General features: G+C 40.2%; 1 protein-coding gene across 1 annotated transcript in view; it reads left to right on the top strand.

The window, feature by feature from the left end:
- Window positions 1–21,479, top strand: part of spon1b (spondin 1b) — a 93,486-nt gene that overhangs the window by 67,979 nt on the left and 4,028 nt on the right. The window contains exons 8-14 of the mRNA XM_051382077.1: window positions 2,910–3,111; window positions 7,398–7,538; window positions 8,437–8,512; window positions 11,363–11,545; window positions 19,118–19,288; window positions 20,585–20,752; window positions 20,965–21,123. Coding sequence (XP_051238037.1) covers window positions 2,910–3,111; window positions 7,398–7,538; window positions 8,437–8,512; window positions 11,363–11,545; window positions 19,118–19,288; window positions 20,585–20,752; window positions 20,965–21,123 — 1,100 coding nt within the window. The remainder of the gene's footprint in view (window positions 1–2,909; window positions 3,112–7,397; window positions 7,539–8,436; window positions 8,513–11,362; window positions 11,546–19,117; window positions 19,289–20,584; window positions 20,753–20,964; window positions 21,124–21,479) is intronic.

The following is a 21,479-nucleotide window of genomic DNA, read 5'->3' on the forward strand; positions in this document are numbered from 1 at the left end:
TACATTACAGTTATCCAGGGAGCATGAATCTTTGGGTTCGACTGAAAATGTCAGCACTGTAATTTGTGTGCATGGACAGACACTAAAAACAGTTATTAAATGCTATGACAGTTCTACAAATAGGCACACAGGCAATTAAACAGCAGGCGGCTTACATTGTTAGGCTTTCCTTTGTCCAATCTGTTACTTCAGCACTTCATACAGTATTCTGTGACTCAGCAGGTGTTAGAATAATATAAATTAAACGTAACATGGATTCGCTAGTAAAGTGAGCAACTATCTTCCGATTATAATACAGTGCGCCAACCCTGGTCTGCTGGTTTGTGTTTTTGAAGTGTTTTCATTCAACCTCTGCTTACTATCCTTCCATCACATTTTAGCTTGTAACTAATCATGGATGTATGCACGCTACATGCATGAGTGATACTGAAACAAAAATATTGCAGGAAATGCAAAGCTTATTTTAAATAACATTTCAGTGATCTCATAGTTTAAGTATTTTCATTCGAAATTTTGTAGTATTTTAATAGCATTATATGTTTTTAAATAAATGTATTTCATTAGCAAAAAATATTTCAGCGATTCCTCTGCGTACAACTAGAGGCAGAGGTATCATTGTTTTAGAACCAGCAAAAGGCTCAGACATCGGGAATCCCTAATTAAAACCTAACTAACACTATCTCTGCTTGTTTAAAAGTTGAAAAATAATACTTTTTATTGAGATTTGTAGGCCAGCCCGGTTCCACTCCCAACGTTCAAATACAGCAGCTTGGTCAGTGGCCCTACACTGCTTACTATGACGCTGTAGATACTTCTCTAGCGTAATGTGACACCGAAGTTAGGCCGGGGTGGTTGGATGTGTCAAACACAGAACTTTCATCAAGGAGACCAATGTCAACACTGACTTCTTTTTCACACATTTATGATATTAATTTAATAATTTAAATATGTATTTATTTAAAAGCTGCCTTTTAAATGCTAATGGAAAAGCGGTAATGATTCTGAATCTGTTGGAACAACCAGCAAGGAGAATGAACATTTAGTTAATTTATTTCAACACAGTATAACGTCGCACAAGTCCTGTTGTTCAAAGCACGGAATAAAAAACTTCCAACTTTGCAAAAAAAACAAATACTGACGGACCCGGACAGGTGATGGCTAAAGTTAACACTTACAAATAACTCCCTACAAACTCGCTCCTCTTTCTTCTTTTAATTCCTGTCCTGTTCCTGCCTGAGCTCGCTGTGTCTTCATCCGTAGAGGCATAGTCCTGGTCAGAGCCGTTGTAGATTCAATGGCCTCCGTTGGTTGGCCATAATCCATGGCATATTCCCTTCTCAGTCCCCTGCTCCTGGGCTTGTAGTGTAAACACTCCCCCTGTTGTTCAAGCTCCCAGTCTGGGTACAGATAGCTAATAGGACTGCTAACTAGCCAGTGGCAGCAGCTAGTTCAGTTATGCAACAGTGCACCGGTAAGCAGCTCCCTGTGTTACAAGACAAAAGGTCTGCGTTGCAACAATCCCCTGATAACTTTTCCCGGTGACAAGGTGCAGTTCCCGAACGGCGTTTGATGTTTTTGTTTTTCTTGTGACTATCCGACTAATGAAAAGTGTGTCGAACAAGGCACTTCTCTGCGTCTAACGGTTAAGTCGACTGTGTACACTACAGTGTTCCTTCAAGCCAAGATGATTCTGTGTTTTATTTCTAAAGGGTATAACAATCTCTTTGGCTTTAAGTAAGCAAAGATATACAGACTTCTTATTTAGTGATCTGTATGTAGTAGTAAGTTCGGACATACTGGATGATCAACAGAAAAGGTCAGTTATATATATATATATATATATATATATATATATATATGTATATGTATATTTTTTTATTACATTTTTTGTTACATGATTCTTTGATAATATTTCCATGAATCATAAAGACCTGAATTCTTAATTAGCAGGATAAGAGCAGTACTTGAAAGTTGGAAAAATGTCCATTTCTGACACGCTCAAGCAGCCATAAATTATAATTGAAATTCAGATACTATTGTATTGTAATGTGTGAATTTTAGAAAAACTGACTCTTAATTGTTTTATGATTCCTTCCTTTATGCAAAAGCGAGGATGGCTTGTCTGAATAGTCTCACACTCTGGCATCCTGTGCACTCTTTGGAATTAGTTCAAGAGCAATTAGAAACTTATCACAATTCTAGCCCTCAGCACCGAATGAGCATGAGCACGCCACACACACACACACACACACACACACACACACACACACACACACACACACACACACACACAGACTCTAATGTACTGTATCTTCCACCAAACATCTGTTTAATTACCCCTCCTAGCGTTGTCTGTCATTTGCGATATATTGTGCCACTATTATTTTTACTAATGAGAACATTTACACACATGCATGTGCACCCACGCAGTCACACACTCGCTGTGAGTATGAAATATTAGCTTATTTAGTTCAATTTTGCATGCAAAGTTGTCAAGTTAAAATAGTTGTGTTTGCGCTTATGTCTTGCTTAAGACATGATAATTAAGATACCATGGACAATTTTTTTGTAAAGAAACTAAATTACTCTATTATTATCTTTTTTATTTTCAATAGGCTTTGGACATTCAGAGAGAATATGCCATTATGAGCTATTTTCTGCTTCTAAGTGGATGTTTTGGAGCTTCAATTATCCAGCAATTAGCAGAGTGTGACTCGGGTCAGAGGTCATGACATCAGAACTGACTTGCAAGTAATTAACTAAAAATTGTAACAGCAGAGCGTGGAGATGTTGGAAAATGTTTCTGAGATAATTATGTTTACAACATACTTAGGCTTGTCTCTTTATATAAATATTCAAAATGTAATTTATTTCTTTTTTGTCTTGACATTGCTCGCACCCATCACCAGGCGAGCAGCTCCATCAGCAGAATTTTCTGTGGACCGGACCCGTCACCTGATGTCCTTCCTCACCATGCTCGGGCCCAGCCCGGACTGGAATGTCGGACTTTCAGGAGAGGACCTCTGTACCAAGGAGTGTGGCTGGGTCCAGAGGCTGGTGACAGAGCTCATTCCCTGGGATGCAGGCACTGACAGTGGTGTCACATATGAGGTAATGTATCCAAATGTTGCTGGGAAGTTCAAATGTTGGTAGTGGTAGAAACATCCAGTACAGGGTTGCAGTTGTGTCAGTCTATTGGCTGTAATGAAATGATGACAAAATGGGGGTGTCCTGGTGGCCCACAAAATACTTAAAAAAGAAGACATGATATGAAATAAGCTGGGAAGTAATAACATTAGCCAAAAAGAGTTAATGTAATATTACTGCCAATAGGTCAGTAATGTTATAGTATGCTACATTTTTACTCTGGTCTGCTCTAACCCTCTAAACTGTAATCTTAGCTTGCGAAATGCCATTCCCTCAAAAAATAGATCAAAATAAATCATCTTTGTTAGCTAGTAAAGTTAAGTTAGCTACTAGCTAGCTACTTGGGCTTTGCATCTCAGTCACTGACTCCGATGCGATACACACCTTGATGCATTACCAAAAATCAAATGGGATATGACAGGCCTGTTGCGATGAATGATTTAATTCAAACCAGTGCCATTCAACGGTGCACATAATGCCTGACGAGGTGTCGGACAGTTTGTGCTCCACGTTCTATTAAAGGGGAACTTGGCAACTCTAGCTATTTCTTCGCTTCGCATGTTTTCTCAACGAGCGCCCCCTACAGCTCTGGGACGTATATTTCACAAAACTGTCGTAAAAAAACTCACTTGCAGCACCCTCCTCCCCCTTTCTACCGCTGCTGATGTGCATTTGTTGCCGGGCAACTTTTTCGTTTGGAGCAATGTCTACCGAGGTGGGTAATACATACACAGTATCATACAACATTGCGTTTATGTGGAATTGCCGTAAAGCAGTTTGTGTTTCTCGCTCGTTCTCGCTTCTCACGATACTTCCTATTTCCAACTTAACGGGACGGTAGTCCCAAAGTTGCAAGGTTGGTTTTCCGCCTGGGGACGCTAGGGGGAGCGGGGAAAGTCACCATTAACACCGGAACAGGCCATTTAACCTTCCAAATGATTTCTAAACGGGTTTATTAAGTTGAAATAGTTGCCAAATTCCCCTTTAATTCCTGACTATGGACACCAAAGGGCATTATCCATGGTAACGTCCCAAAGAAAAGATCATTATTTTACATTTACATGCATTTTGCGATCAAAATATAAAGTTAATAAAGCCGGTAACACCTGAAGCATCATTATCATCCCATAAAGTTCTAATGCAATTTAACTGTTGTTCCATACTCCAGTAAATAGAACGCACCATAGATACGGCTTAGCAACGGGAGATATGGCTCTTTGGCTCAGCTACGTGACAGAGAGCTAACGTTAAGCTAGCAAGACTCAATGTCAATAACACTGCGTACTGTCGACAAACCGTAAATATAATTAGACAGTATGTTTAACAACAAGACTAACTAGCTATCAGCCATGTCATTGTCCCCAAAAACAATATCAAGATTTTCACAAACGATAGGGAATGTGTACTGACGGCCGCAGACGGAAGTAGCGAGCTGAATAGCGCATTCATTTAGAGCGGTAAACAGACTTTCACTGGAACTACTTAGTAGGTGTTCTACATCAGGAATTAATGGACACTCATCAGCCAATCAGAATCGAGTATTCACCCAGACCATGGTATAAATGAATGTATCTAATCTAGCTCACTAATGTTAGCAAGAGTCTTTGCGACAAACGTTCAACCACATCTAAAATGGCCATTGAGGATGTGTTACATCAGTCAACACAGGGCCATACTGTGTATTAGACACATATGTTAAGGAGTACTGATGCACTCTAATTGTTAGACATAAAGTTGTTGCTCTAGCTGACAGATAAAGTATATAGCATATTATTATAAGGTTTATTGCTCACTAGCTGTTGGCAGCAGGCAGCATTTATTTCAAAACTTCACATCAGAGCACACTTGACTTCCACCTGTCTGTTCCTTAGACAGACTTTTCTACATCCTCAAAATGAAAGGTGCTCATCCATATTCACCCACTGTTCTGAGACTACAGCAATTTATTTATAGTTTACAACCTCATGAATAAGCAAGGAGCTTATCCTGCTGAGGGTAGGTGGTAAATACCTTTCAAAACTTCACTAACACAAAACCAGACCTCTTTCCATTCTACTTCTGGTACTTTTTAAATGCATTTTTTAAAGCATTCTTGTCTGTTCTGGGCCTGTTTGTATTCTCTTTGTTTGTTCACTTCAGCCCTCTTACCCACACTGGCACTTGCTTATTTGTATTTGGTTCAATATTTTAAGTTATAAAACATTGTGAGCATATAGGTGCAATAATTAAGGCAGTCAGCGCTGTACTGAACTTATTCAAAAGTAAACATTAAACAGCAGTGTTTCCATTCCCTCTAGAGTGAGGCAAATTGATGATTTGAGAGCTGTGTGTTCTGATATATGTATGTGAAACATCTTTGGTTAAATTATATAATGCAGCTCTGCTTAGACATTGTTGTTTCCCTGGTTCAAAGGTCTTTTAAGTTAAAGTTTCTAAGCTGATCGTGTACGCTTCCATGACTCTTTAACCTGAAAGTCAAAACAAAATGTATATTTTTTTAGGTTTACCCTCAGATAAGCATACAGCAGACATTAAATCACTGCCACCTACAGACAGAGACATTGAAGTACACGTCTTCCAGACCCTCTGCGTGTGCATCTTTGCACTGTATGAAAAGCAAAGACTTGTAATTGTCTCCAACAGTGATGGATGTCTTCTGTTTGGTCTTATTCTCCACAAGCTTTTTAAACCAAAAGGCCAGAGAAGAAACTTTTAGCAAACCTGTAAAGAGAATCATCAGCATTGTTGTTACAGCACTGTAGATGAGGATATAACTTCATATCTCCTCTAATACTTCCTTTGTAGATGTCTTCCCTTTGTCTTATTCAGTACTCCTGCATATATTAAACAGAAAGTTGGTTTGAAACGACAACGTTGAGTTAATCTGTCAGAACAAAGAGAATGATTCATGTTTGTCATGTGTTTTCATCTTTTCTCTCTGTTGGGTTTTTTTTTTTAAAGCTCTAACAATACATGGACACACACGCCACCGCACACACCTGGAAACAATGCCATGAATCTCTTATAAAAGAGCTGTTAAAACGCATTTAAATGATTCATGGTGAGATCAAACAGAAAAGATACCCTGGACCAGATGGCTCATGGGAGAAACAGTGACTGTAGGTGATGATTTCGGGCCCTACCTCATCATTTTTGGTCAGAATGGAGTCTGAAATCAATGCAGCTATTGTAATGTTATTACTTTTTATTAATTCTAGTTTGCATGCGTAAATTGCTGCCGCTCTACTGTTTTTTCCCTCCAGAGAAATCATGTTGTTCTCTTTTTAAAAGCTTGTTTCACAGACATGCAGATGCTATGTGCTTCTATTGGATTAGTATTCTTGTCCCACAAATAATTCCCATGCCCTAAATTTTCTCTGTTTAACTTTGATTACTCTAACCATTCCTCAGTGGCGGACTCAGACTCTCTTCCCTCAGGCGTATTTGATACTCAATATACAAGAGCAGATGTTTTCCTCCAGGACACTAACCATTCCAACACCAAGTGCATAATGTGTACAATGCTAATGTGGGAGTGTGGGAATAGTTCCCCTTCAAATCATGACCTGATCTTCACCTGTTGCATCTTATTTGCGCACGTCCATTTTCCCCTGATCGTTAAAGAGCCGCCAGAGCTAATTCACCTTTATATTCACATTGCAAACTCTAACACATCTACCCAGAGAGGTGACAGTGAAAACTGAAAGGCCCTTGTTGCGCTAAAAACGTCCTGTTATGATCTCTCATATTTTTTTTTTTCCAGCGAGGTTACTGGGGGCTTAAAGTGTTCCAGAAACATCACCTGGGGTTGCGCAACCAGCTGTAAACACAGCATTGATATTTTGACGCCAACAACTCTACTGAGAAATATCTCTTTCTCTTTTTGGCTAAATACTGCGCTATGTTCATCAGTTAGATACTGCAGTTTGGTGCTGGGCATGTGGGCTGCCTACGGTGCCTTGTAAACAGCACTGATTACAGCGGCAAGATTGAACAACAACTGGAAAGTTGGGGGCGTAAAACCAAAACAATGAGCTGAAAGACGCTAAAACGCTCTGTATAGAGATGAGGGGAACTGCAGAGTTGGATGATAATTATTTGTGGGTTCATCACCACAGGCAACACCTTTCACATGACACATAGTCATTTGATCCATTGTTAATATAAAACTATAGATTATAGCAGCTTTAACCTTTGTATAATATATATTTCTATCTAATTTGCTCACTTGTTTTATTGACCTGTTCCAGTCACCAAACAAGCCCACCATTCCTCAGGAGAAGATCCGACCCTTGACCAGTTTGGACCACCCCCAGAGCCCGTTCTACGACCCCGAGGGAGGGGCAATTAACCCTGTAGCCAAGGTGGTGGTGGAACGTATCGCTAGAAAGGTACAGTGTAAATGTGTGTGCGTGAATGAACTTGTGCAAAACAAAATGTTTCAGAAACGATCTGATGTTGAGTTGAGCTGTGGTCAGTTGCACAACAAAACAACCCTGTCCCCTTTTTACAAAAACAATCAAACATGTTACCACAGTGGAAACAACTCCGACCAGCAAGACAATGGTCTTGTGACAGACGGAGACAGCCAAAGCATTCTTGCTAGCTGGACTACACATACTTTAAACCACAGTTTAAAGGCATCACTTCAATAACCTACATAAGTATAATTTCTTTATTACTCTTCCACTGTCATAAAGTTTCACTCAAATTCTTTAATATGTGTAAGAAATATCTGATTATATGATTATATTTCAATTATAACTTGACAATTGTTGCCAGCAAATTCACTAAATTTAGCTATTTATTGTTGATTTTGTGAGTTGGCCAAACTACATGAAACTCATGTAGTCATGTCATTATTGTATTTAAGTATTATTGAGTGATTTCAAGTATAGTACTAATATAATATCTTACTAAGTGTAAGCTGAATTTATTGTATTTTTGTATCTGATAGTTTTCATGTTGAAACAAGATTACCTTAAACTTGTTAAACTATGTGGACCACAAATACAAACCTTTAGGTTAACTTCTAGAAATGTATTATAAATTTATATTTATTAAATTGTAATGGTAATATTTTGCTCTAATTGTTCAGCCCTACTGTAACCAATGCAACTTGTTCAATACCATTGTCACACACACAGCCAACGGTGATCTATATAAGATAACTAACAGCCAGTGGTCAAACTACTACATTTAAGGTAAAAAACGAAGTTTGGTGCTCAAAGATTGTTTTGTCTTCGGATACATTTTCGTGTGTGACCCTATTTTCCCTTGTGTGTGCAGGGAGAGCAGTGCAATGTGGTCCCAGACACCATAGATGACATTGTAGCTGATATTGGACAGGAGGAGAAGGAGGAAGGTACAGTAACACACACACAAACACACCTACACTGAACACGCAAACACTCTCTCTTTCTTGATTACAGTTCTTCAGGGTCAAGATCCTGAACAAGATACGATGGATTACAAGGGATTGGTTGTCCGTTTAAGTAATTATTCAAACCCTGTCATTACATGATATTGCATTCCTTTAAGTTCTTTGAACCTGACTGTTTCCTCAATTCAATCTGTGTTTGCAAAATATTCACTTTAACTACCAACTTACAGACTGAGCAGATACTGTGGGGATTTGGTGTCTTATGATGCTCAAGGACACACACATAGCTCATTACAGACACAACTGGTCTAAGCAGTCTCAGATGGGCTCAGGTCGGATAGTCAGAATACACATCTGGCAGGGCTTTGTCTCCTCCCTGCTGTGAAGAGGTGAGCGCCCCACTGCTGCAGAGCAACACAACTGCGTCTGGAGCAAGTCCTGTCTTTATCAAACACACTTTGTATTCTGTTATGCCTCACAGACCCTGTCACTCTGGACAAGGATGTTTCAGCAACACTGCACATTAAATCAAATAAAGTTTATTTTCCTGTCTCAACTTCTTGCTCACATTTTTGCTATTTGATATTTGGACACAGGACAAAAACATTTAGGAATTTTACAAACCCTGTCTACTTTAAATTGCATTCATATACAACTAATTTGTATTGGCAAAATAATTTTGTAAGAATAGTAATTAATGCCCAGTTCATGTTTTTGAGGAATATAACAAGACGTTTTGACAAGATGTTGAGCTGCGGCGGGCTGAATGGAGCCTGGTTGCTGAAACCAGCCACCTGTGACGCAACACAACAAAGCTGTCACACCTTTATTTATGCATAAGTTGACTCCTTAATGTAGTACAGGTAGTTGTATAAAAATTCGACCCCTTTATTGTTGTCATAAAGTTGGGCATTTTAATATAGGGGCTTATTGGAGCCAGTCTCAAGTGGGCATTTGAGGGACTGCAGCTTTTGGCACTTCTGTGTTGACTTCATTTTTTAGCCACAGAGGTTGCCACTTGGTATTTACTTTCTTGCAGTAAAATGAGAAGATTAATTTCTGTTTAGTAGAGCGAGGAGGCAATAAGCTTACCTTAGCATACAGACAGGAAGCAGGAGAAAGAACTAACCTGGGTATCTCCAAAGTTTAAAAATATGCCAACACCTCTAACAATCATCAATTACAATGTTGTATCTTGTTTGTTATGTGCTGCAGCTGTTTCTCAGCTGACGGCAGTGACTTACTGGAGTCATGTCATCACAGTAATTTACTACGCCCAGTTGCTGTTTGCCAACAAATAGGTCCAGCATATAACTCCTAAAATCACAACTTGTCCTGTTGAAATTTCTGACGAGGCACACATTAATTAGTGAATTTTAGAGGAGATGTTAGAGTGTTTTTTACCTTTGGACAGGCAAGCGGTTACTTCCAGTCTTTATGCTAAGCTAGCTTCATACTTTACTATACCTTTAAGATTAGGAAAAAACTGTAGTCTTTTTGACTTTAAGCACAACGCAGAACATGTTGACTGAATCAATATATATCCTAAACCATTATATTTCCCTTAACTTAAACAAGTGTTTTAAGATAAGATGAGATATGATAGTAGCCTTAACCAAACTGGATCATCCAACCTGACCTCCTCCTTAGGACCTCTATGCAGATAATGTCTGTACTCCCTGGTTTGAAAAAAACACTGCCAGTGAACAGCAATGGCAGCAACGATGATCCCCCCCAAAATATTCTGCCGTTTGAAACGTGTATAAACACCTCTGATTTCTGGCGTTTTTTCCTTTTTTAATCCAGCCCTTACAGGGATCAGTGCAGTGACCTTATAGTTACAAGATTAGTTGTTCTTTACGTCCTTTGCTAACCCGCAGACGGACAGGACAGCCCGGTCTATGATGCTGTTTGTGTTGTACATGCTTTGTGCTTATTTTCACAGTAAGTGGCCTTGGGTAGGGAGCAGGATCTTGCCCATACAGCAGAATTCTTAACAAGGATCTCCTGTCGCCTAATAAATGTCCTCCTCAGTCAGTCATAGACCATTTGCTTCTTTCCCTCCTCCTTTTTCCTCCTCTCTTACTCTACCTGTCCTCTCCTTCTCCCTTGTTTCCACTCTTCTCTGTGTGAGATGACACTACGGAGGGGAGTATCCATTCAGGCTGGTCCCCTTGGTCCGCCCAGAGCTTCACTGCTTTCACTTACACATCAACCCAACTGTCCTCTTACCTTCCTCTCTGCGTCTCCAGCTCCTTTCTTCCCTCATTCTCCTCTGTCATTACACCTTATCCCAGAGAATTGGACCCACTCAGGTTTGTCCCTAAGGCCTGACGGTATATTCTCTTGCCTCTCCTCTCATTTTCTCTGCCTCTCTGAACCCCCAAGAGAGCATTATTAATTGAAGCCAGTACCCCTGCTACTTCTTGTAGCTCTGCTACCACTGATAATTGGACAAGACATTCACAAATCACCGTCTTCTCTTTCTCTCCAACTCCATTCCTCCACTCCTTCCTCTCCCCCCTCAGATGTCACTCTGTGGCCTCTTGTGGTCCAGTACCATCGGTAATCACCTTTGGATACGGTGTTAAATAATCAATGTCAGCCCATTCCTCCATCCCCCGCCCCTCCTCTTTACTGTGACAAATCAGCTGTAATGGAATGAAATGGAAATGGAAGGGTTTTTTAAAGCACATTTTACTGGTAACAATGACCATGTGATCTCAGTCAATCACTGAATGAGCAGCAAATTTTAACGAAAAATATTAAAATGCCTCTTTTTCCTCTGTATCTCTTCCATTCACTAAACATCCCTGTGTGTTTCTCTCTTAGATGACACACCAGAGACGTGTATCTACTCAGGCTGGTCTCCCTGGTCGGCGTGTAGCAGTGCTACATGTGACAAAGGCCGCAGGATGAGGCAGAGGATGCTGAAGGCCCAGCTGGACCTCAGCATGCCTTGTCCACATACTCAAGATTTCCAGCCCTGCATGGGACCGGGATGCAGTATGGAGGGTAATAACACACACAAACACACAAATACACACACTCTCTCACACACACACACACACACACACACACACACACACACACACACACACACACACACACACACACACACACACATACACACACAGTTCAGTGGCTGCCTAGAAGTATGAGAAACGAGCAGCTCCTACTGGGAAAATGTAGGTAGGGAGGTCCTTAAGGCACTAAACTGTAGTTGCTATGAAAGTGGTCAGCTGCGCTTGTTATAGCAGGGATGCCCAAACCCAAAGGGGAAACTTAATGGTGGTCCACAGGCTGAAAGCAAATACCTGTTGTATTGTTAAAATGTAGAAATAGTACTAGGATGCCAAGTTCCCTTAATTGACTGGCTGTGTTCACATGAACCATGAAAAGCAATTAATAATTAGGGATTATACATATTTGAAGTGCACAAAAACAAATATATATATATTTTGGGTTTTTTTTGTACATCTAGCTGGCCAAATTGAACCATATGGTGTGCGAACTTTAGACCGTGGGCCCAACTTTGGGCAGCCCTGATTTATAGAATCATATATAATTAATGTAGGATTTGGAAGAGAACAAGCATTCTCAGCCAATTTTCCTTCAATAAATAACATTTATTTGGTCGTGTAGAAGCACTTTGAGTAACACAGCCAAAGTGGGAGAGCAGATCATTCTTTATTTCCCTCATTACACTCAATGTAACTGCTCTTTAATTCCCTCTGAACAGGGCCAAAAAGGGAGGCCTTATCTCAATAAAGAACATTAACACTCATGAAAACCTGGAGCAGCCATTTGTTAGTAGATTGTATGTATTAGTCCAGCAGCTACCAAATCGACAGCTATCAACATAAGCAGAGATACTGCAAAACATTAATATATGGTTTATGAGAAGCACTTATGGTACTTCTTAGCCCTATTGGTCCAGATTTTAGTTGAGAAATAGTCAACACAGTAACAGAATCTTGATTCATATTTATCAGCACTGCCTAGTTTGACAGTTTGATCTGAGTTTGATGCGTTAAGCTGGACAGACAAACTGAGAATGACCTGTCAATCACAAGGTAGCCACACCCTAAAGCAATGGAACCATAATTTAATAAATGATCATCATGCTGTATGGAAGAAGACCTGAAACTATTGATTGAGACCATAAACTCATTAGAAAACTGTTTAATAAGCTAACAATTCAAGTGAGAAGTCGATTCATTTCTCTACAAGACTGCAGGGTATCTGTTTTTATTGCAGCCAATGCAGCTGCCCCCTGCTGGTTATTACATAGAATGCAGTTTTAAGACACTTCCATGTTGGCTTCACTTCACAGACCAGGAAGCACTGTAAATTATATATACTGTCAGTGTTTCCACAGGATAAATTGTAATAATGTTGGTGTTTCAGTTGGTTTAATACAAACTTTTGTTTGTTAATTGCCGCCACTTTTAGCTGCTGAACAGTCAAATTGCCCTGTAAATTTATTATTTTGGCTCATGCAATATGTATTTTAGAGTTTCTCTGTTTTGGAGGTGCAAAATATGGGAGGAGAGAATAGAAACTCTTCCAAATATCTGCTGCAGTTGATTTATCACTGCTGACTGACCACTGCAGCGAAGTAAACTATGTTTGAAATGTAACATCTTTGGAAAGTAAGTGTTAAATTGGTGGTAATGTTTTATCCGACAGACAGAGGATGAGAAACTAAAGCAAGGTCGAAACAGTGATCGAGAGAGACTGAAGCACAGAGAGGGAGAAAGAAAAACAGTGAGACATAACTCAGACAATGAAAAGACATCAGATACACACATAAAGAATGTTGCAATGAATTAACTTAATGAAGTTACCTTACAGTAGCTCTCCATCCAAGTTTAGCACGGGGAGCAGCCATTTGTCTTCAAGCCATTATACCTTTCTGTTTCTCTCAGTGGCATCCAGCATGAATATGTATTTTTCCTGACTTTTAATAGCTCACAGCCGCTCCAGCTCAGTGCAATATGATTAAAGCAGCCAGTATTTTATTAAGCCTGTTGTCACATTGATTTTTCATGACTCATTCAATCACTGATTTTTTTTGTTGAACTGACAACATAAGGTGATTTAACTTGAACTGACAACAAAAGGTGGTTTAACTTCCTCTTGTGGTATGAATATGCCTGCAGGTCCAAAAGTGTCTTCTCTTCAGCCAATATTCAAAGTTCAGCAGCAGAAAGTTTTCATGCAAATCAGATCAATATATGCCCCATTGTCTTGTTCTTAATAGCATACAAGATACAGACACCCAACTTTCTATGAGGACCTACTAAATGTTGATACACACAAACACTAAAACGCCCATTTTAAGGCCCTAACACACTGGGCTGATGGTCAGCCGTCGGCCAATGTCGGGCCATCGGTGAGCATCTATAGCCCTAGTTTTCCAGTTTTCTGGCTTTATTGACTGACTGAGCATATCGGTGGCGGAAGACATAAGAAATCACATTGATTGGCTGTTCAGCTTAATCGAATCAGTGCACAAGAAGAGAAACTGAAGTTAGTAAAGCAGCAAATGACTTCGTCAAGAGGGGATGCATGAAATGTTTGTCTCATTTTACAACTTCATCTCATCTGATCGTTCAAATACACAGATATTTTAAAAATGACATGGCAAACCTACATCCATAAGGCTGCTTTTGTTTATACCCTCAGTCTTAGGTCTTCCTATGTCCGTTTGAATGACAAATGCAGACTACCGCCACCTATTGGTATGGAGAGTTATGACCTCTTGTACAGGTGCAGAACATACGTCCTAGTTGGCTGTTCGCTGTAGCCTTTTGACACTGTTAGTTCTTTGACATCGTTTTGGGTGAGGTAAGGGCCTTTAGGGTAGAACGTTGGTTGGGACTGTTCCCTTTCCCGGTGGATTTCTGACCATTACCGCCCACTTCAGCTGTGTGTGTGTTCCACTCTTTCGAGCATTCTGACCATTCACCCCCACCCAATAAACATTTAGTGTCTTCTGAGACTGAGAAATGTCTCCAAATGTGAGACTTGCCTGGCTTTGCTTTTGTTTTGTAAAAACCAGCTCTAATCTCTCAACTTCATTCGTTGACTCCATCCTTCTGATGGGCACAGGATAAATCCTGGGAACAGAATGTTTCCCAATGCAGCCCTCTACTTTAGGGTACATTTCTGAACTTGTTGAACTGTTTAACATACTGTGTATCTTAAATAAAGTAAATTAAGTTTTACCCTTCAAAAAGTGCATAAATATAAACAATAATACCCTCGTCTTCTGCAGTACTTGATCACACAAATAAGCATCACAAAACAAAGACGGCATTTCTTCTGCTTTAATCCTTTCAGAGTTGAGGGCGTTCATTTTCTGTGAACAAGAGGGGTGATCAGTGAACCCTCAAAATAATAAGCAGATTAAAGTTTAGGTGTTTATCTCATCCTGTCTGAAAGGGACTCAATGACTGTGGATGGTTCGTTTTGGCTTAAACTCATGGAATCTGTAGTGAGAACACAAAGTTGCTGTCTTGTTTATATTTCACGGCCTAGTGGAATTATTTTATCCAGGAATTTAATTGTGGAGCCATTACTTGACAATTTTTGTTATTGTTGTGAGGGATTATACAGTGTGTGTGAAGGAACAGGTAAAAGAGAAGGAAACGTGTGGCCCCTCTGTGATTAGACAGATAATCTGGAGACAGAAAGCAGATGCTGGCTGTAAAACAGTGAAACCCACACATATTTGAAGTTGTTTTGGTTACATCAAGAGGATATGTGACAAAATAAAGTAAATCCCTAATCACACAGAGTAAACATTGGTGATTGGATACCCTAATTACTTCACTGATACATAACAGATTATGTGGATTAGCTGCTAATGCCAAGCGTCCTCTTGCATCCAGGACGCTTAAACCAGGATTTGATAGTGTTTATCTCTGACTAAAAGAAATCAACGCACCATGCTTTCACTGTTATGTTAAAGATCATAGGAACAACAGGAGGATTGTGGAGATACAGGATTTTGTGTGTTCAGGAACCTCATTAGGATGTGGAAACAAAGTGAAGATGCAACGACACAAACATAATTAACAAAGCGGAGATTTGCGGTTCACAGTAATCCAAGTATCAAAGCCGATGACAGATGTGTTTTAAACAAATTAGCACCAGCTTTTCCTCCTTTTCTCAATTTCTCTCTGTTGTTGTCAAAGGAGGAACTTTTCTTTTTCCCGGTTCTCGTCAGAGTTGACAGCTTGATGCTCTTTTACTGCGAGCAACAACCCCCCCAATCCCGCAACAAACACAAGCACAAAACCCCAGGAGTTTGCTTTTGTCCAATTTTCAGTGAAGTTGTCAGTTTTGAACAAATGCTGAGAGGCAGCACAGTCAGCGTCTGTCTTCTCCCTCCTCACTCTTCTTCCCCTCTTTCCCAGGATGCCTACCAGTCATCAGAGGAGTGAAGCTCAGGCTGTTCAAGGCTGAAGGAGCTTCTCACACACACACACACACACACACACACACACACACACACACACACACACACAAACACAAACACACACACCCTTCACTGCTCCTCTTATCGATTATCAGACAGCAACATGGATAGCTTTTTGTTCCTGAGCACCTCTCCTTTGTTTTCATTTAGCGCTCCGTTAGCGTGCAGTGGGAGATTGATAATTGCAGGGTTCATGGTGGGGCAGAACCGGGGCCGACGCCCGGGATGATTAATATTCCTGGGAAGCACTTTGGCTCTCTGGAGGCCTCATCCTGGAGCTGGAGATACCTGTATCTTTTATTAATGATTCACTTAGTTCTGCTTTATTAGGCCACAGCCGGTAAGCAATGCTGTTCTTAGTTTGTTGGAAGGCAGAGAGTGTAAAAGAGTCAAAGTGTGAGTCAAAGAAAAATCCATGCCAAGTTGCTCAAAGTTCATCTATCATTTCAAAATAAAATCCTATTTACGAGGGCTGTTTGCGTGCAATCGCTTCTTCTTGACAGACTCGCCTTTTCTTGCTTTTAATATACTCTCTCCACTAGGACTACACTCTCAGGAGAGGTGTTTGAAGGAGACGGCAGTGAAGGGCTGTTAGACTCGTACAGTGACTCTCTGTAAGTGAAGAATAGGGAGATGCTGAAGCGCAATGCTGGCTAATAGTGATAAAATAGACCAGAGTGGAGCCTCGTTAGGGCTGAGAAGCTGCAGTTCACTCTTCAGCTGATACAAGCCGGGGTCATACATATTGACTTTCCCTCCCTCAGGCCCATGCTGTGAATAGGACTGTCCCTCAGGCAACTTGCCTTATTAAAAGAGAGTTGAAGCTGTTTTTGAGGAAAAGCTTTTTCAAAATGGCACCTTCAACTTAGAGACGAAACAGACTGAAATCCAAGCAGCTGTTAGACAGAGTTTTAGTGCGGTGTGTGTAAGGAGAGGGTCATATAACTGGAGAGCCTGGGTGCAAGTATTCCTCTCAGACATTCTGCTTTCTGAAATAGGAAAGTGTTTGATTGAAGATCTAAAGGCCCCTGCTGTAGTCCTGGATTTTGGCAAAGTGGAAACATTGCTATTGCTGTTAAATCTCAGTAGTGCCTTTTTTTGTAGGTCCCATTTCATCCCACACATTTCACGAGAGCCCCCCCCACTCACATCACCTTCATGTTGGGAACATGTTCCTCCCAATATATGGAGGACAAAAAATTGGTTATTCAATGATACATAAAGACAAAAATGAATTAAAGCTGCGAGCAGCAATGTTTGCAGCCTCGCAGTCCTCGCGTGTCGGGGTGTGCTGCAGTCACTTCATGTGTAATTTTTGTACAATATTATGATTGTAGTTGGCCCTCTGATCAAACCAACCCCAATCAGAGCGTTGAAACACCAGCAACTGCTTAAATAATCCAAACTTCTCTCTAGAGTATTTCTCCTTTGGAAATGTCATTAAAACACTGCAGCAGCCTGCAGGTGTTTCATAAAATCATGATAAAACCCAGCTTTAACCATTCAGAATGATTAAACAAAATCTACATGACAACTAATAAAAGCAAGCAGCTGCTAAACAAATTAAAATGTGTCTCAACGTTTGTCTTGATGGTTCAGGAACAGAGGACAAAAAGCCCTCCAAAGCTTCATCAGTGTTAAATCACAAGAACCAAAATCTCCAAAACCTCATAAAATTCTGAGAAAACTTGATTTTTAAATCCTCGCCAGCTGGCTGAGAGATAGGCATAAGTGTTCAAACTTTTCCTAAATTATTTTATGATAGAATAACTCACTAACTGTGAGTGCGGGCGTCAGGGGCAGTAGGATTATTTAAAGGCCTAAGAGACAGAGGGAATCAAGGAAATGCGTTCATCATTATACAACACAATCAGCAAACAAACAATATATTTCCTTTCATTGCCTCTTAAAATAAATTCAGTGTCATAATGTGTGCCCTGAGTTATTTGTATTATTTTGTATTGTTATAAGGGGATTGAGGGGGTGTACAGTACTTTCAGCCCAGCTTATGGCCAAGAAATGGCGTGACGGAGAAATAATGAGAATCCAACCTACAGGTGCTACATAACGATTGCAGTGTGTGTGTGTGTGTGTGTGTGTGTGTGTGTGTGTGTGTGTGTGTGTGTGTGTGTGTGTGTGTGTGTGTGTGTGTGTGTGAAAACTGACTTCAGCGATGATGAAAGTAGTTTTCCAGTCACAGGAGGTAGAGCCTTAACACTGGCACTGTCACAGTCAACCCACTTTAAAATGTTATTTGTGTGAATTAAAATGCAATACTACATAATATATACATAATACATTATTTTTCGTGTTCCAGCAGTTTGTCAGTTTGTATGGAAAATGAACTGGAGATGTATAAATAATACATTTCTGGAGCAAAGAACTCTGGGATACCAGTATCTTTTTTAATGTAATATCCTTGGGCGAAGGAACCACTGAGGCACCCTTCCTTATCATATAGAGAATCCTTCCAGCTGTTATCATGGCTGCCACTGGGTGCTAGCAAGTCAACAGATTTAGTTGGGAACCCTCTTCATGAAAAATAATAACTTTTCAGGCAAATCCTGAATCTCTCCAGCTCCAAGGTGCTTTTCTGTCACTGAATCTGACCTTTGACCTCTCCATTTTGTTTTGTTTGTTTCTCTGCTCTTTGGATATTGCCCATTTGAAACAAGGCAAGTTGACTAAGAAGATAGTGTTATGGGGGCAACACCTCTTTAATTATATCTATTGGGAACACTGGAATAGGTGGAGCCCTGTAGCGTGTGTTATTTTATTTCACTGTGCGTCTAACAGAACTTTTTGCAGTGGCAGCCAAAATTATTTGGCCAAAACTAGTTTGTTTATATTCCTCATTTAAATGAATGGTCAACTCAAGCAGTGGACCTACTTATGTAGTGGTTGCAATGAGGAATAGCAACAAGGCAACTGCACCTGCAAGTTATGACAGTGCAAACAAGCCATTTTTAAAACAGCAGAACTTTTCCCAATAATAGCCTAACAAGGAGAAATGCAAAACTAAAATGTGAAGATGTTCTTCCAATAGTACCTGCTGCCTAATAGACCTTGTTCTTGTACTTTCTTCTCCTGGTGGACAGAGCCATCAACGTGCATGATGTCGGAGTGGATCAGCTGGTCGGCCTGTAGTGTGTCCTGTGGGATGGGGATGAGGTCTAGAGAGCGATATGTCAAACAGTATCCTGAGGACGGCTCGCTCTGCCAGCTTAACACAGAGGAGACGGAGAAGTGTGTCGTCAACGATGAATGCTGTGAGTCTTCCTCTATGTACTGCTGTGTGTGTGTGTGTGTGTCTTTGTTGCAAATTTAAAATTGCATTTTGAAGTCAGCCAATCATTTTTTTCATCTTTAAATTTTCTAAATGACTTTAATTTTCTCCATGATGTGGTCAAATCAGCAGTGACTTTAATTTGTGTCAGCTGGTAGAGATCTTCATGTTTTAATCAGCAAACTGTCTAATGAGTCGTACTTCTATGTGAGTTGCAGCTGTAAGAAGTGCATTTTTAAATTATCGTCTAAACTACATTATTAGAACTTCACTTTCGCTGGTGCTTTTAGGTTTGCCAGCTGTTCATTATATATCATATAATGCTCTGCAAGTGGCCATATTTTTTAATTTAAAATACCTATATAGTTGTATTAACTTAAAATACGTTATAGTGTGCTTAGTATGCTAATATTGACTGAAAGCAGTGGTTCCCAACCTGGGGGTCAAGACCCCCAGCAGGGGTTGCCAAAGCTTCATAAGGGGTCGCGAGGCCTTCTTGATTTGAAGGGGTATAAGAAAACTACACAGTAGGCCTATGTTTCAGCATTTTATTCATTTCTATTGAAGACATGAACACAAGTTATATTCACAGTCTTCACTCTCTGATAAACAGACTCCTCATGCATTAAAACAGTACGCAGTTAAAACAACCAAAAAGCAAAGAGAACAGAGAGAAGAAAACACTTAATTTGTCAAAAAAAGAAGCAGTATGTATGATTGTTAAAAAAAATGAATAAATATGTGTAATAAAAAGAGTTTTCTAAAAATATCAGGGAAACTTATCTCTGATGCTCACAGGAAATAATCTGCTCAGTTTAACACTGATGCCTCTATATGACATACATAAACACACCAGACCATCAGTGAGAACATCGGCTATTTATATATAGGTATTCTTAATATCTGCCACCAGGACAGATTTGGTCAGATTCCCCTTGAAATCAATTAATAGAGGCAGTGGAAGCACTACCACTTCTGTCCACAGGGGCCGCCAGAATGAACAGAAAATGAAAGTTCCTTGTTGCTGCTTTAACTATTAATAAAATTATTTATTTTGTGCAGCAAATAACATACTCTGACAGATTTAAGGTTGATTGTCACAGTGAGTTGCTCCATCTGAGAGGTGGAACGTAAGTCTCTTTGAAACTTGATATGACGAAAGAAGATAATATTGATTCTCTAAAATCAATCAACTGGTTGACAGTGGGAATTAATACTTCATGCTGCAAATACTGACACATGTTCGTATTGTGTTCTCTGTGTTTTGTCCTTTCCACAGCACCAAGCAGCTGCGTGGTGACTGAGTGGGGTGAGTGGGACCCCTGCAGCGTCACCTGTGGTTTGGGTATGAGGAGACGTGAGCGCATGGTGAAGATGCCGCCTATAGACGGATCGATGTGTAAGACCGAGGTGGCCGAAGTGGAGAAATGCATGATGCCAGAATGCCGTAAGTCATCAGATATTCATTTCTTTTCTATCCAATTGTGTTGTAGTATAATTGGTACAAGTCATCAGCTTTTTTACATGAATATTTGTTACAAACTGATGAGTATGAATCAGGTTAGTTAAATAGTCATTATTAATCGTAAAGCACAGAAATAAAGTTTAACCTGATCATTTGCACTAACTGTTTGTACACATGTGCTTGCGTGTGAGCAGATACCATCCCTTGCATGCTGTCACCCTGGTCTGACTGGAGTGAGTGTAGTGTGACGTGTGGGCGGGGCATGCGAACACGCCAGAGGATGCTAAAGTCTGATCCTGCAGAGTGCAACGAGGAGCTGGAGCAGACGGAGAAGTGCATGCTGCCCGAGTGCCGTAAGTAACTGAAGTAGTACAAAACTGCTGCTTTTCATTTCCTAACTTTCAAAGAGAGTTGTTAAATGCATGTCTAAGTACATGAAAGGAGAAAGTTGACCCCGGTTCCAAATGGGTGGGACTTTTAAAATGTGTAATTTTCTTTTACCCACTCTGTTAATCTGCGTGTCAACAGTAGCCCAGCCACACTTATCATCCGCATATCATTTGGCCCTATTACTTTCCCATCTCCCTAGATTTATTCTCCGTATCCACACTACATTTTAGTAATTATTTGGTATGCCCCCTTCACCTTCCCTCTGACATTGGTAATATGTAGAGCCATATGTCACAGAGGTGGAAACCTGTAGAGTGAG

The sequence above is a fragment of the Dicentrarchus labrax genome, unplaced genomic scaffold (assembly GCF_905237075.1).
Source record: "Dicentrarchus labrax unplaced genomic scaffold, dlabrax2021, whole genome shotgun sequence".
NCBI lineage: Eukaryota > Metazoa > Chordata > Actinopteri > Moronidae > Dicentrarchus > Dicentrarchus labrax.